General features: G+C 34.3%; 1 protein-coding gene across 1 annotated transcript; it reads right to left on the bottom strand.

Annotated features, from left to right (window-relative positions):
- Positions 1-956: 956 nt before the first annotated feature.
- LOC141659433 (histone H3.2) lies at positions 957-1,603 on the bottom strand. Its single transcript, XM_074466295.1, has one exon. The coding sequence runs from the start codon at positions 1,548-1,550 to the stop codon at positions 1,140-1,142; it is 411 nt and encodes a 136-aa protein (XP_074322396.1). The 5' UTR covers positions 1,551-1,603; the 3' UTR covers positions 957-1,139.
- Positions 1,604-16,688: the final 15,085 nt, after the last annotated feature.

Here is a 16,688-nt window from a genome sequence, read left to right as displayed (position 1 = left end):
TTTCGCTTCATTTGTTATTATTTGTAGTGTTGTTTAAATTGTTTCCTATTTTCACATATCTTTATCCTTTCAAAGGAAATGGCATTGTGCACAAACAAAACCGTTCATGTTTCTGCTATATGGACTATGTTTACGCACAAACACTAAATGACTATAATCAAAACGGATTTTGCAAACAAGTAGACGTAAATTTAGCATGGCAAAACGTCCGATATAAGAGCAAGCTCAACGTAATGCTATCTTTGGTGTAATTGCTATATTATAACACCAAATGCAAAAATACTCAACTCCAAAGGAATGTCATACTTAGATGTAAATATACATATATGCATCCTTAGTTCTATATTTTGAAACCAAAGATGCATATATGCATCCTTACCACATCATCTATTACTACAAATGGAGGGGAATAGTTAAATAATTGTTATTTTGTACATCTTCAAATATCAAAACAACATTAAATTAGGTAAAAGTTTAAAGATTTATGGAAATTTGAAACTAGTTTTGGAGTGCAACTTCTATTTTAACACCAAAAACACTTTTTGGTTTCATATTATAACAATAGATGTAACTATTTTACATTTAACATTGAACTTGCTCTACGAGGAAACATCCACGGGACACTACGATCCAATAGAGGTTTTCACATAAGGAAAAAGAGTTGTACATTACAAACATGAGGTCTCTGAAAATGCACAATTTGAGAACTAAATCGCCTATTACAAAACAAAAACCAAATTCGAGTATCCATCCACAACACATGCCAAATGACCTTCAAATTCAACCGAACTCTACAACAAACTGTCAAAAATTCAGCTATCACGATATAACAATCACCGCCATAACTCTCAAGGTTACATAGTGATTGAACACATATACCAAAATCATGACAATCAAACCATCAGAATATTGAAAATTGCATACTGAAAGAAGTCTGGAGGCTGTTCAATTCGAGATTCTGGACAACAAATTTTCATAAATGTATCGAAAAGTACATAATAATTATGCCAACAAAAAGGTTCCATTACTTGATTTGCATCTTCATTAACAAACTAATACTACTAGAAGCAAAGATCTTAACATAACATGACAGATAAAAACCAGAGATAATAATATCATATCAATTCCAATCTCGAAACCTAAGCTCTCTCGCCACGAATCCTCCTAGCAAGCTGAATATCCTTAGGCATAATAGTAACTCTCTTAGCATGAATCGCACACAAATTAGTATCCTCAAACAATCCAACCAAATACGCCTCAGCAGCCTCCTGCAATGCAGCAACAGCAGAGCTCTGGAACCGTAAGTCCGTCTTAAAGTCCTGAGCAATTTCCCTCACAAGCCTCTGGAACGGAAGCTTTCGGATCAAAAGCTCAGTGCTCTTCTGGTACTTCCTGATCTCTCGCAGCGCCACGGTCCCTGGCCTGAACCTGTGTGGCTTCTTCACTCCTCCTGTTGCTGGTGCTGACTTTCGTGCTGCTTTTGTTGCTAGTTGCTTTCGCGGTGCCTTGCCTCCGGTTGATTTACGAGCGGTTTGCTTGGTACGAGCCATTCGATTAAAATGAAATTTAGTGTTTGTGTTTTCGATATTTGATTGGGATGTGAATTTGGGGGATTGTGATGTGGTATTTATAGGAGGGGTGGTTGAAAAAATTTGAACATTTGTTGAGAGCGCGATTGTTTAATTTTTGAAAATTGATTTGAGCGGTCAATTTGGGTTTTTGGAGATTTACATCAACGGTGGAGAGATGAGGGAGATTAGGACGACGCGGATTGCAATCCGTGCGTGCTTTGATTAGCCAATCAGATTCTTCCTCTTACAAATAAAGGAAAAATATTTTTTTTTTACCGCCAAGCAGTGTTATGGAAATCGGAAATCTTGATAAATTGGTTGAGCTACCGATTTGCGGTTTATCGGAAATTGGGGATTTATCGTATATAAAATCGGATATATTTTAATATTATTTTTATAAAATATATATCAAATTAGATTATTATTATTATAAACACAAATATATTAAACTTTTATTTTTAAAAGTTTTTTTTTATATTAAGAGATTTATTATTTTGTCACTATATTAGATTTGTTTGTTAAAGTATACGATTGTTCCGTAAAAAATCGTACATGAATGAATAAATTAACAAAAATATATCTATATAAACACACATAAAATTACGTTTATGCCCTTTTACTATATCTGTAAACAAAGGTAGAGGTTTGGGAAATTGTGCGTGGCTTCATCTACTTCCTTCTTTCTCTTTGATGTTTCTATCTGTATATCTATTTGTATAACTTTTTTTCATCATTCCTTAAACCTTGTCATTCATAAACTCTTCTGATTTCTCCAATTTTAACCCGATATGCACCGATTTCGACCGGTTTTTCAAAATACGTTTTTTCCGGCGATTTGAAGATAATAGATCGGTAACTTACCAAACGCCGATTTATCGGCAAAATCGCCGATTTATGGAACAATGCCGCTAAGTAATAAAGGAAAAATGTTAGAGTTTAAGATATGAAAAAAGTACAATTTTTTTTGTTATGAAACGATATGACATGGTTGATGCGGTAGTATGTAATAATTTAATTGGGATTATTTGTGTAGATGTATGGTTCTATTTTCTGACATTTTATAATTATATTGAAAACTAATTTTGTAACTCTAATATTTTTCAAAATGTAACCCATCAAATGAAAGGAACCACAGCGATTAAAATTTGGAACAGCAAAGAAAAAAAGTAAATAACATGTTATCATGTATCATCAAATAGAACGCAATTTTAGGGCTTAACTTTTTTTTTGCTAAATTACTACTTATTGACTTGGGACAAATTTTAGAACCAGATATGGGATAATTTTTAGTTTAGTCAGAATAAGGACATTTTAATGACATTTCTGCCTCATAGTTAGGGCGGCACAAAGGTCAAAAACCGGATCAAATATCGGAATTTTCCAAAATTAAGGACCGAGGACCAGGTCTGCCCCATCCGGCCTTGGGACCGGACCGAACCGGAAAACCCGGTTTGGACGGGAACCGGACCGGTTTAATTAATATTTATATAAAAAATTATTTATATTATTTTATTTTAATTTTTCTTTCAAATTTATAGAAATTAAAAAAGTTTTGTTACTTGGTAGTTGGTACGTCAATAGAAATTTAAAAGTAAGTGCATATCTTATTATTTTAAAAGTAAATATTAAATTTTAAGTGTACGATCAATGTTTTATCACATGAAGTATAAAATTATTAATTTAAAGTGTAGTATCGATTTATTTTATTATATTAATTTATTATCCATTAATTTGGATCAATAAAATATGATATGAGTGAATGTTTAATAAATAATTATATATATAAATTCAGGCCTGAATAGGCCTGTACCAGATTTTTTTAGATTTTGAACCAGATTGAATACCGAATTTTTTTAATTATAAGAATCAAGGACCGAATCAAATATATTCGATTTGATCCAAATATTGGACCACTAAACCCGGTCCGATCCGAATTATAGTTCCAAACTATAATTATGTATCGCCCTCCTCACAGTTACAGGCTCGGTCAAATGTTCCATACTTGCAAACACCCAACAACAGCAACAAATTTACTAGTAAAGAAGAATAAACCTAATTATTTGTTGCATCAAATTGTGAATCGTGATTAACACCGGCCTACGTATGTCTACAAAAAATTTGGTAGTAAAAACAAAATGTTTCGAAACCTACTACAATGATCAACGTAAAGACTTTTTTTAAAAAAATATTGAGATTTTAATTGTCATATTTATGTTATGTTTTCATTCTTTTGATTCATAAAAAATAAAAGAATCGAATTTTTATGATATTATTCCCTCTCTTTTTATCTAAGTTTTTATAATTTTTCTATCATACTAGAATCTATATTATATTATAATAGACGAAACATTAAAAGTTTGGTAGTCGGTCGGTACTTACTGAAATTATTTAATTACCTTTACTTAATTGTTCTAATTTTAATTATTGGGTCGATCAATTCTAATTCTAATTGATATTGAAATCAACTTTCTCTATTACTTTACCAATTTAATTTCTATTTTATATCGAACTCCACTCGTTCTAATTTTATGTTAGGTTTTTTGGCTGCAAGAACTATTGGAATCCCTGCAAGAAGTGCAATTTTTTTTTGTGGGTTGATCCAACCTACATTGATAGAGCCCGAGAAGTTATACATGGATTGAAGGAAAAATTGAAGATGAAAGATGTCGAATTGGCTAAAATCAAGTAAAAGTTGAGTTTCGTAGAAAGGAAAATGTTAGTAATTGATGAAGAGCGTATGGCAATGCAAAAAAAGATGGACGACGTAACAGAAATGGTGAAGGAAAAAGTTAAGTCCGAACGAAGAAGATGCTATGCTTTGTTATATTAGTTTGTTTTGTGGTTATGTTCTTTAAGTAATGTTACTGATGTAATGTTTATATAAGAATTAGTTGAATGTAATGTTATGGATGTTATTGTTTATGTTTTTATGAATGAAATGTTTATGTGATAGTATAACAGTAATATGTTTGAAATAAACACAGTGTCAAAGTTATATATTAAGACCACAAGATCAATCCATAGTGTGTACATAGAGTTATACTACAGAAATAGTAGTTCAATGTCACAAAAGAACTCAAATGACAAGAAGTTTAAAGTTAAACGCACTATCTGAAAAAGACTCAAATGGTTCTAACTTTGGCTAAAATAATTCATCTACTTTTTTCTTGGGTGTGCCAGTCCTGCTACTCTCTTTCTTGGAGTTGATTTTCTCACTTGTCCCACTGCACTTGTTGGAGGTTTGTTGCTAACTGGTGGAGTGTTCCCCGGTGGATTAGTCACAGTTGGAGTGGTCACGGGTGGAGTGCTAACAAGTGGAGTGTTGCCAGTGCTCACTTGTCCCATATGCTGCCTTAATCTCGGATTTGGCATTACAATACAAATAAAAAATGTATTAAACAATACATTGATATAAACTTATCTTAAACATTTATTGAGATAAACCGATGTAACTTACAAATTTCATGACACTGCTGGTAGTTTTCTTAGGATGTGATTTCTGGATTGAGGCCTCTCATTCATCGAGTCCTTGTGTTTGTTCTTGTTCTCTCAAGATCTCATCCATCATATCAGTTTCACCTGTTGTTTCCTCTCTCCCCTGCCTTTCCGGTTCTTCCACAACTTCATCTTCTGCAGTTTATTCATTCTGCATGTGTCTTCTTTCCCCTATTCCTCTTCTTTGAATTCTCTGGGAACTTATCTTTATTGGGACATTTACCCCTTTTGTGGTCAGCTTCTCTGCACAGACCGCAATCCAAAACTCTACCCTCATAGCTAACTCTTACCTTCTTACCACTGGACACAACACCCTTCCAACCCTCTCTCCTTCTCATCTTTGTGGGTCTGCCTTTTAGTTTCTTCTTAATTAATGGAGGTAACACCAAGTCACCCTCCACATCTTCCCAAAAATCTTCCCCCTTATCACATCCAAACAGTATGAATATGTCTGCATATATGTTTCTTTTGAGTAACATGAGTGAACATATGTCTGTATTTTTCTCCATCTCTCAACGATCGATTTGCATACCATATGTGTTATATTTTGAAATAATTTTTTTAAAAAAATTATTTGGTTTCTAGTTTCTATTCTAATATTGGTTTCTATTATAGTAGCCCCATATATATAGGGAGTTGCTCAAATGAGAACCCCCACTAATGTGAGAACCGAGATCTAATCTCAGCCACGCAATTTTTGCTTCAAAATTTAATCACAACCACACAAATCATATTTTATATATTATTGTTTTCACCCCCATCTCCTCCTGCATTCTCTCTATCACCGATGAGGCGACGACCAACTCTTTGTTCCATATACATACGAATATACATACAGCCTACAAACACAACCAACCGATATTCCAAAACTCCAATCAATCGAGATCTGATCGTCGGGAATCACCCAAACGACATCGTCGGGAACTAGCCAATTCATTGAAATAAGAAACACGTCAATTCGAGTGAGTTGACCCAGTAAATTGTTGATCTGAGCTCCGATTCAAATGCTTGCCACCGGGATAGAAAGATTTGTTTCAACGAACTTATCACCGGCATTTTGTTTCATACGATCATTGAATTGCGGTGTATATGTATATTTGTTGTTCTGGACTTATATTAATGATTAGATTCAAAAACTGGGTGATTTTTTGGTCAATTGCAGTGATTTATCGAATATAATGGACATATGTAGTTCTGTTATAGTGGTCACGATGATGTTGATGCAGCGGATTAAGTGATTAATTGTGGTGATTATTATTTTTCGGTGATGATTTATTGTTTATCTGTGACCAGATAAAGTGATTTTTTGTGTTTGAAGTAGTGATTTTTCAATTTTCCGGTGGTGATTTGGTGTAACAATGGTGATTTTATGTTTGTCGGTGATGATTTTCGGGTGGTCGCCGGAGTTGGTGGTGGCCAGAAATAAAGGTTGGGGTGGTTGGAGGTGGCATATGGTGGAATAAGAAAGAAGATGGTGATGAAATATTTAAATATTAAAAATTAATGTGTGGTTAGAGATTTATGTAAGGTATAAAATAAGTGGTTACGATTGGATCTCATATCTCACAATAACATGGTTCTCATTTGAGTGCGACCCTATATGCATATATATATATATGGTCGCACTCTGGTGAGAACCTCTTAAAACGAGAACCGTGAGAACTGTGATTTCTATAGTTGAAATTGGTGATTTTTTGAAAACTTGAAATTTCAAATTCGGTAAGTTACTGATTCTGTGTAAACCAAAATTTTTAAATTATATAAAATCACCAATTTTAACTACGAAAATCACCGCTTCTCATAGTTCTAATTTAAAAAAGTTCTCATTTGAGCAAAAGCGCACACACACACATATATATATTAAATAGTGATATATTTAGCAAATAAATATAAATTTATATTAAATATATATGTTTCTAATAAATTAATAAATAATTTTATAATTTTATATGTAAATCTGATTTAAATAGCTTAGCAAAAAATATGATTTACAATTGTATATTCAGTAAATTTGTAAAAAATTGTAACTTAATTTTTACATGAAAATACCCTGGTACCAAAGTACACTAACCTTCTACATTTAGCACTTCAGTCCCAATTAAAAAAATATTATAGGAGAATTAACCAAATTATTTGTTGTATCAAATTGTTAATAGTGATTAACACGACCTAGGTGGTTTAAATGAAAAAAATCACCTTGCATGCGTATGTATATAGTAAAATTTGATAAATTTATAAATGTAAAAGAAAGTAAGAGAAGAAAGAGCACAAGAGAGAAGGGAACATCGTTTTTTAGTGATCAAGTAAAATTGATAATGATAAAGGAAGGGTATAAGTTGTATGTATATCATATAAGATCAACATTGGTACATGGGAAATCTCATTAATTTTAACAAACAAAAGATAACAGTACTTGGGACCACTGTGAGCACTAGCTGGAATCTCATTGTTACTGCCTAGAGTGATAGTCTTGTTTTTACTGTTGGATATAACATCCCCCTCAAGTTGGATGGTTGGAAAAGGTTACAAATATTTAACTTGGAATTGAAATAAGCTAGTTGAGCTGCACCAAGTGCATTAGTGAACATATCTGCTAGTTGAATAGTAGAAGGAAGATGAAATGTACTAATAATTCCATGTTGCAATCGTTCTCTAACTAGGTGACAATCAATTTCTATGTGCTTTGTTCTTTCGTGAAAGACAGGGTTGTCAACAATATACAGAGCTGATTTGTTGTCACAGTTAAATGGGACTGAAAGTAATTGAGGAAGTTGAAGATCCTTGAGAATGGCTAGTAGCCATGTAAATTCACAGCATGTATCAGCCATAGCTCTTTATTCTGCTTCTGTAGAAGATTTAGAGATGGTATGTTGTTTCTTGCATCTCCAAAAAATCAATAATGACCTAGCATGATGCATGAAACCAGTGAGGGAATGTCTAGTGGAAGAACATCCTCCCCAGTCAGAATCACTATAAGATGTGAGTTGCAAAGAATCAGATGTTGAAATGATTATTCCTTGATCTAGAGATTGCTTTAAGTATCTCAGAACTTTTTAAACTGCTTGGAGGTGATCAGTTATAGGAAAAGCAGTGAACTAAGATAGGACATGAACCGAGTAGGATAGATCATGCCTGGCTATGGTTAAATAGATTAACCTTCCTACCAATTTTTTTGTAGATAAAGACATTGTCTGGAGACAGGAGGGGAGATTCATTCTTTAGTAGTTGATGATTTTGCTCAATAGGCATTACTGGTGATTTTGCTGCAGATAGGCCTATATCCTTTCGTAAATTTAAGGTGTACTTCCTGTAAGGCATATTTCATAGCCTATTTGTATATTCGAGGATTTAACTCAACTCAAATAAGAATGTAATAAGTAAATAGTGGATCTACCGTCAAAGAGATCTCGCAAAGTAATATCTGTCAAAGGATTCAGAAACAAGGTTCATCTACAGACTTGAGGAATTAATTCACTGGAAGAAGTTCAAGAAATTGATCATGCCTCAGTGATATAAATCAAGAGTGTGGATTTAATCAAGTGACAGAGATCTCGTCAGGGTATCAGATAATTACAAGGATTTAATCTGAAGAAAATCAAAGTGTCAAAGTCAAGACATGAAGAAACGTCACGGAAGTTAGTCACTCATGAACCAGACAGTACATCGAGTGTCAACATTGAAGTGGTGGAATTGATTCATAATTTTCAGTGATTTTCAGAAGATTTGCAGAAGAATGGTTGCTGCTCAAGATTAATATTAATTCTCTATTAATTAATTAAGTCATATAATTTAATTAAGAAAATAAATTATATCTGCAAAGATTAATTTATTGATTAATTGAATTAATTGGTTAATTAATTCTGAATTAATATTATTCAGAAATGATTTTGAATTAATATTCAAGATTAAATCAGCAAGACAAATATTTGAACTGGTATGACAATTGGATTGTCATACCGAAAGTCTTTCCAAGCCATTTAGATAGTCCTACCGAAAGTTACACTGGGAGGAGGATTGTCTTGCTAGTTCATTCTGATTGTTTTGCTAGTTCTAACAATAGTCTTGCCGAAAGTGCTACTGGTAATGGATAGTCCTACCGAAAGTCTTGCTAGGTCAAAAGGATTGTCATACCAGCTATTTTCTATTCGGTGGATTGTTTAAAAAGCAGCAGAAGCAGAACACATTTTTATCATCCAATATCAAACAAACACAAGTCAACAAGCAAGAACATAGCAGAAAAGAAAAGCAAATATTTCATTCTTCATCTGCAGAAAATCAAGATCATATTTCTAGTTTGTAAAGTTAAATCCAAACCACTAGAATTATTTATCTTGTTCTTGTGTAACAATCTAGCGGATCAAAATCCCTAGAACTTAATCTCAAATCGCGTTTAACATTTGATTCTAATTATTGCAAAAATAGAAAAAGTTCATGTCGAATTTATTCTAAATTTGTGATAATTAATTTGAGATTAATTCCTTGTAATCGATACAGTTGTTGTAACACCTTTCAAGATTAATAATATTTTTATTTAACTTGAATTTTGTTTCATATTTTTTATTCCGCATTTAATTCGATTATTCGGTACTGTTTGTATTCAACCCTCCCTTCTACAAACACATTGGGACCTAACAATTGGTATCAGAGCCTTCTGATTAACGAACAAATCAAGATCCTAGAATTTTGTGATTTTTTAACTCCTTGAATTTTTATTCATTCAAAAATTCATAATGACTTCACAAAAAGTTGGAACCGTTAAAATTCCACAATTTGATAAAGAGAATTATATTATGTGGAAGAAGAAGATGCTCTTGTTTTTACAAGTGGCAAATCCCATATATTCAAACTTGTTAAAGAAGGGGATAAAAACTCCGATGGTTATTGAACCGGAGGTGATAGTTGATGATGTTGTGATCACCAAAGCCAGAACCTATCCTAAAGATCCTGAAGATTTTACTCATGATGAAAAGGAAGAAGCCTCCTTGGATGCTAGCCTTCAGTTAATTTTAATTGATTCCCTTGATCCCTTGATGAACAGACAAGTGATGAACTGTAAAAATTCCAGACATATGTGAGAAACTATTGAGGTGATCAATGAAGGCACAGAGGAAGTTAGGGAGAACAAGTTGGAGATCCTAACCTCTGAGTATGAATATTTTAAATCAAATCCAGGAGAAGGAATTACTGAAGTGTTTGAGAGGTACAATGCGTTGATCAACAACCTGAACATAAATGGGAAATATTATTCAATCAGGGAGGTCAACAAAAAGTTCCTTTTAACACTGCCAACTCATCTTGAACATAGAATCACTGCCATTAGAGAAGCTAGAGATCTGAGTGAGATTTCTTTGGACAGGCTCTATGGAGTGTTAAAAACCTATGAGTTGGAGCAGATTCAACAGAAGAAAGTCTACGGGAAGGATAGAATGGTCAGCACATCTACTGCACTTGTAGCTGAAGGTCAACAACAACAACAATCTCAACAATTGGAGAGAATGGTACAGTATTCCAAGGCTGAGGAAAATATGTTAGTAGCAGAATATGATCCTCCTACTACAAATCAATCAAGTGATGATTTTTATTCCTTGGAAGAGCTGGAGCAATTGAAGACGAGTCAATGGCCCAAATTGTCAAAAGATTCTCCCATGTCAGATTCAAGAGGAATCCCAAGCTTAAGTACAAGTCCAACTACAACAAATTCCAGAAAGGTGGATCTTCATCCTCTAACACCAGCAGTGGTGGATACAAAACAGGGATGGTTGATCGGAGCACCATTAGATGCTATAACTGCAATGAGTTGGGACACTTTGCCACAGAATGTAGGAAGCCAAAGCAAGTAAGAAAGAACTCTGAAAGGGCTTATCTGGCAAAGGAAAGAAGCTGGGATGATACTGACAGTGAAGATGAAGATGAAGGAAATCTTGCTCTTATGGCTATTGATGGAAAAGCTTCATCGTCAAGAATAGAGGTAAAACTTTCTGATGCTGAAATGGTTTATCATCTAAGAGGTAACTTAGATTGTGCACGTCGTGATAATGAACTGTTAAGTTTACAGATCACAGACCTTGAGAAAGAGGTCAATGAATTAAGACTTGTGCACATTAATCAAGACAAATTAAAAGAACAAGTATCTTTTCTAGAGAATAGAGTTGACTGTTATAGAAAACTCGAAACTATTCTCAAAGACAAGATCACCGGTCTTGAGACTAAGGTTAGAGCCTACTTCAATTCTTGTTCGAAGGCTAAAGAGTTCTACAGTAAGCAATCTGTTAATCAAACATCTGGAATAGGTTATGATTACAATATTGCTATTGGAGAATTAGGCATAAACTCCCCTCCTCGTGTTTGTGCTAAAGGGAGGAAAGTACCACATGTGCTTAAGGGTGTTGATGAACCCCTCTATAAACCATCAATTGTTGAACCATTTGATGCGACCTCTTCTGTTATTCAAGAAGAAATATGTGCTGAAGATCTTGCTAATGAGAAGGTTGTTTCCAAGTCAAGTGTGTCGAAAGTTCCAGTCAAAGTTGTGAAAGCAACTGAGACTAACTCAGACACACATGAGTTGGATAACAAAAATGTCATGTCTGTCATGCATAAATTACCTACTATTAATCACTCTCATAAAGCATGTGGTGTTTCTAATTGTATGTCTTGTGCTTTTAATATGATGTATGCTTATTTTAATGGTAAGCATGTTTCTAATGATAAGACTACTCCTCGTCAGCATGTGAATAACAAGAAGCATGATAGGTCTAAGACTGCTAGTCCTTTTAAGGCTAGAAAGGAGACATTTGTGCCTAAGCTTAAACAGAAATTTGTTAAGGCTGTTTACAAGATCAAATGTTCAGTCATTGAGAAAGTTGAGGCAATTAAAATTAAAAATGTTGTTTTGCCTGACAAAGGACAGTTCTACAAGTATGCCGGGCCCAACCAAGTTTGGGTTCCGAAGAAGGTCTAATCCATTTGAAGTGCAGGGCAGTATACAGGTGTAACCGGTAGTGTGGATTCTTGACAAGTGGATCATCAAGACATATGACCGGAGATAGAGCCCTGCTATCAAATGTGGATTGAGAAAGCTGGCCCCCTGATTACCTTTGGAGATAACAGCAAAGGTTTATCCGAGGGATATGGTTGTTTGCAAGCTGGGAATGTTATCATTGTAATTTTGTATTCTGTGCTAGGTTATTATCAGGAAGCAGTATCCAACATATAGCACCAGTGACGAGACTTGGGAATATTACGACATATCAAGCACATGCTGCACATTACACTTGGAATTGAACTCTAGTAAGATGTGTACAAGTGTACTCCTGTTTGGTGAGTCAAAAGAGGAAGTCAATGCACCACAGTTCATGGACTTTGCAGCTGCAGATCTATTGGACTATGCAATCTCTTCTTCACAGTCTCACTTCAGGTTGGTATGAACTAGTGTACTACTCAAGCAATCGTCAAGGACATGGTATGACACTCTAACAGAAGTTATAATTTTATATGAACTAGTAGAGTCGTCATATTTATAACTCTCTTATCACTAGGCACAATCATATTGTTTTATATGTGCAGTGATATATTGATAATGTTATCATTGAACTCAAACTTCTTTATACATTAGTGATTTCTTATGTCATGTAAATTCTTTTGAAATCACTATTGTAAATCATTTTCTCTCTATTACCATATGTTATGTGATACAGGTTCAGTCTCCAATGACTTTCTTTCATTGACAGTCATGAGGTTGAAAACCCACAACATCTATCCCAGACTGTAAAAGACAAACACAGAAACAGAACCAACTAACACTCTCTTACCACTAAATGTAGCATGAATGAGCGTGAGGGAGATAGTGCCTTAGTGCACCACAGAAGGAAGGTTCTGTAGTCAACCCAGTAGCTCTATCTCCTACATAGATGAGTAGTATTTAAACCGAGACAACTGCTAGCCCCCATACATCTTCTCAAAAAGATGTAATGGCTGAAAAGGCACAAAAAAAATTACTAGATTCATTCTCTCAACAGGGTGCGTCTATTGAATTTTGCCTGTCGGCCAAGGCATCCGATGTAGTGTCACCACTTCAAATATAAACAATTATTGATGCACAAGGAGAGGTTACACACACAAAGGATGAGTTGACGGAAACAAGAGTTTCGACCATTTTAAGGTCAGATTCGATTGTTTAAGGTTCGTTAATGGACCAATTGCCTTTACAGGTGTTAGGAGAGGATACTGATCCAAAAGCCATATGTCAGTGGTCAGTGTCTACCTCCCCAGGCTTAAATCCCCTGGATGCATCTGCGGATAGTGGATCTGACATAGGTGCAGATCGGCAACTTGTTGACAATGATTCAGATATTACCTGATGAGTCACAAGGAAATGTCTTCACAGACATTAGAAGGGAAATTTGATCTTTATGCTAAATTCGATGGATCATTGTTTACCTTCCCAGAATTCAAATCTGGAACCCTAAAAGGGAAACTAGCAACTTGTAAATTATGACTCAGATTCATCTGACGAGTTTAACAAGGATGGGGATTTATGAACTCCCATTGCACCACCTGTGACCTCCTTAAGGATGGCTAATGTGATTTTCCTTGCAGGTACAGCTGAATGTTGGAGCTATGAGAGAAGAGTGATACACTTGTGAGATTGAGTGTAAACACGAGTGGAGAGAAGAGTGAAACACATGTGAGGTACACTAAACAGAATCACACACTCACAGTGAGGAAGAAAAAGAAACTACTTGTTATTTCTTTTCCAACCAAGTGAAATATGAGAACTCCTTCAGACGATGGCATACATTCCTTCTTTAAGGGGGAGATAAAAGCTTAAGTAATAGTTTGGAGGATTCCTCAACTAATGGGGAGAAATAGCAGGGAGGAAGAAAAAGATCCTACATATGTACACTACACCACACCATTGTTGTTTGTAACTACGGATCCTATTGTACGGGAGAGGTGGTAAACACAAGGTGATTTTCTAGTAAGGGAAGAAGTTGTTTTCAAAAGGGGAGTACCATTGGTTTTTATCTATGGATCCTATTGTACGTGAGAGGTGGTAAACAAAGGTGATCTTCTTTAATCAGTTGATTTCATAGGGGGAGAAGCAAGAGAGATATGTGCTTCTCAACAAGAAATGTGGTTGTACAAAAGAAGATGAAACTACTTGAAGATATGTTCAGTCTAGAGGGACATCTATTTGGAATCTGGAAAAGGTTAAATGTTATCCAGAACTTTTCTGCTATTTACTTTGCATTACTGTTTATATCTTTTTCTTATTTGTTAGTTGAGTTATCCTCTAGGTATTTGTGTGTTATTGTCTAATAAACAAATAGGGGGAGATTGTAAGGCATATTTCATAGCCTATTTGTATATTCGAGGATTTAACTCAACTCAAATAAGAATGTAATAAGTAAATAGTGGATCTACCGTCAAAGAGATCTCGCAAAGTAATATCTGTCAAAGGATTCAGAAACAAGGTTCATCTACAGACTTGAGGAATTAATTCACTGGAAGAAGTTCAAGAAATTGATCATGCCTCAGTGATATAAATCAAGAGTGTGGATTTAATCAAGTGACAGAGATCTCGTCAGGGTATCAGATAATTACAAGGATTTAATCTGAAGAAAATCAAAGTGTCAAAGTCAAGACATGAAGAAACGTCACGGAAGTTAGTCACTCATGAACCAGACAGTACATCGAGTGTCAACATTGAAGTGGTGGAATTGATTCATAATTTTCAGCGATTTTCAGAAGATTTGCAGAAGAATGGTTGCTGCTCAAGATTAATATTAATTCTCTATTAATTAATTAAGTCATATAATTTAATTAAGAAAATAAATTATATCTGCAAAGATTAATTTATTGATTAATTGAATTAATTGGTTAATTAATTCTGAATTAATATTATTCAGAAATGATTTTGAATTAATATTCAAGATTAAATCAGCAAGACAAATATTTGAACTGGTATGACAATTGGATTGTCATACCGAAAGTCTTTCCAAGCCATTTAGATAGTCCTACCGAAAGTTATACTGGGAGGAGGATTGTCTTGCTAGTTCATTCTGATTGTCTTGCTAGTTCTAACAATAGTCTTGCCGAAAGTTCTACTGGAAATGGATAGTCCTACCGAAAGTCTTGCTAGGTCAAAAGGATTGTCATACAGCTATTTTCTATTCGGTGGATTGTTTAAAAAGCAGCAGAAGCAGAACACATTTTTATCATCCAATATCAAACAAACACAAGTCAACAAGCAAGAACATAGCAGAAAAGAAAAGCAAATATTTCATTCTTCATCTGCAGAAAATCAAGATCATATTTCTAGTTTGTAAAGTTAAATCCAAACCACTAGAATTATTTATCTTGTTCTTGTGTAACAATCTAGCGGATCAAAATCCCTAGAACTTAATCTCAAATCGCGTTTAGCATTTGATTCTAATTATTGCAAAAATAGAAAAAGTTCATGTCGAATTTATTCTAAATTTGTGATAATTAATTTGAGATTAATTCCTTGTAATCGATACAGTTGTTGTAACACCTTTCAAGTTTAATAATATTTTTATTTAACTTGAATTTTGTTTCACATTTTTTATTCCGCATTTAATTCGATTATTCGGTACTGTTTGTATTCAACCCCCCCCCCTTCTACAAACACATTGGGACCTAACACTTCCTCTAATTTAGATAGAAGCCATGACTGGACCTCGCAGCCTCAATTCCAAGAAAGTACTTTAGAGGTGTTGTGTAAGACATGCATGTACAATAACAAGACTAAATAACATTGACAACCATAAGATTAAGTTGTATGATAGTCTAAATCTGTATTCTGTATTGTATTACTCAAGTCTGTAAAATGGTTAGACAATTAGACTAGGGGATTTTTCTGTGAACAGATTCAAGCAAAAGAATAAACTTTGGAAGAAGATCAAGCTATGATCATGCCTCATAGAAAAGATGTAGAAGCTTATTGAATAAAATTGTTCTATGAAAAATGTTATAAGTCAAGATATCGACAAGTCACTGATCAAGTTATATCGAGAAGTAGCTTTAACATCAGTTTGATATACATGGGTGATCATAAGGTACATAATCTTGAAGGGGATAAAGACATGGGTTTATGGAGTTCATACCTTGATCAAATGTGAAGTGAGAGAGATGAGTGATGTACTGAGATAACTGAGTAGGTAAGCCAACGAAGTCTTTAAACTTACTGGGAAAATGTTTAGTTCTGGTTGGTCTGACATGAATCTCAGTATTAGAGATGATATTTTCAGGTTCATCATCATCAGAACTGGGACCATGACTGGTATGATCATCAGTGGTGTCATGATCAGGAGTAGCATTTAATGGTATCAGTTCAGTAAGTTCAGGAGTTTGAGAATCAGAATTTGAATTATTTATGACTGGGAAATGAAGGTTTTGTCAAATAGAGTGGATGTGCCAGTTTTGAATGGAAATTCAGATTCCATAAAATAGACATGTCTTGACACAATACACTTTCTAGTGACTAGATCAAGAACTTTATATTCCTTTTTGGCAAAGGGGTAACCTATGAAGACACCTTTAATGCACCTAGGACTGAACTTGTTTGAAGTGGTACTAGTAACAGTGGCATAACACAAG

The sequence above is a fragment of the Apium graveolens genome, chromosome 5 (genome assembly GCF_009905375.1).
Source record: "Apium graveolens cultivar Ventura chromosome 5, ASM990537v1, whole genome shotgun sequence".
NCBI classification, from domain to species: domain Eukaryota; kingdom Viridiplantae; phylum Streptophyta; class Magnoliopsida; order Apiales; family Apiaceae; genus Apium; species Apium graveolens.
Note: the sequence above shows the minus strand (reverse complement) of the source record. Positions and strands in the feature narration are given on the sequence as shown.

Coding starts and splice junctions, on each gene's coding strand:
- LOC141659433 (XM_074466295.1), bottom strand. CDS start 1,550: ATGGCTCGTACCAAGCAAACCGCTCGTAAATCAACCGGAGGCAAGGCA.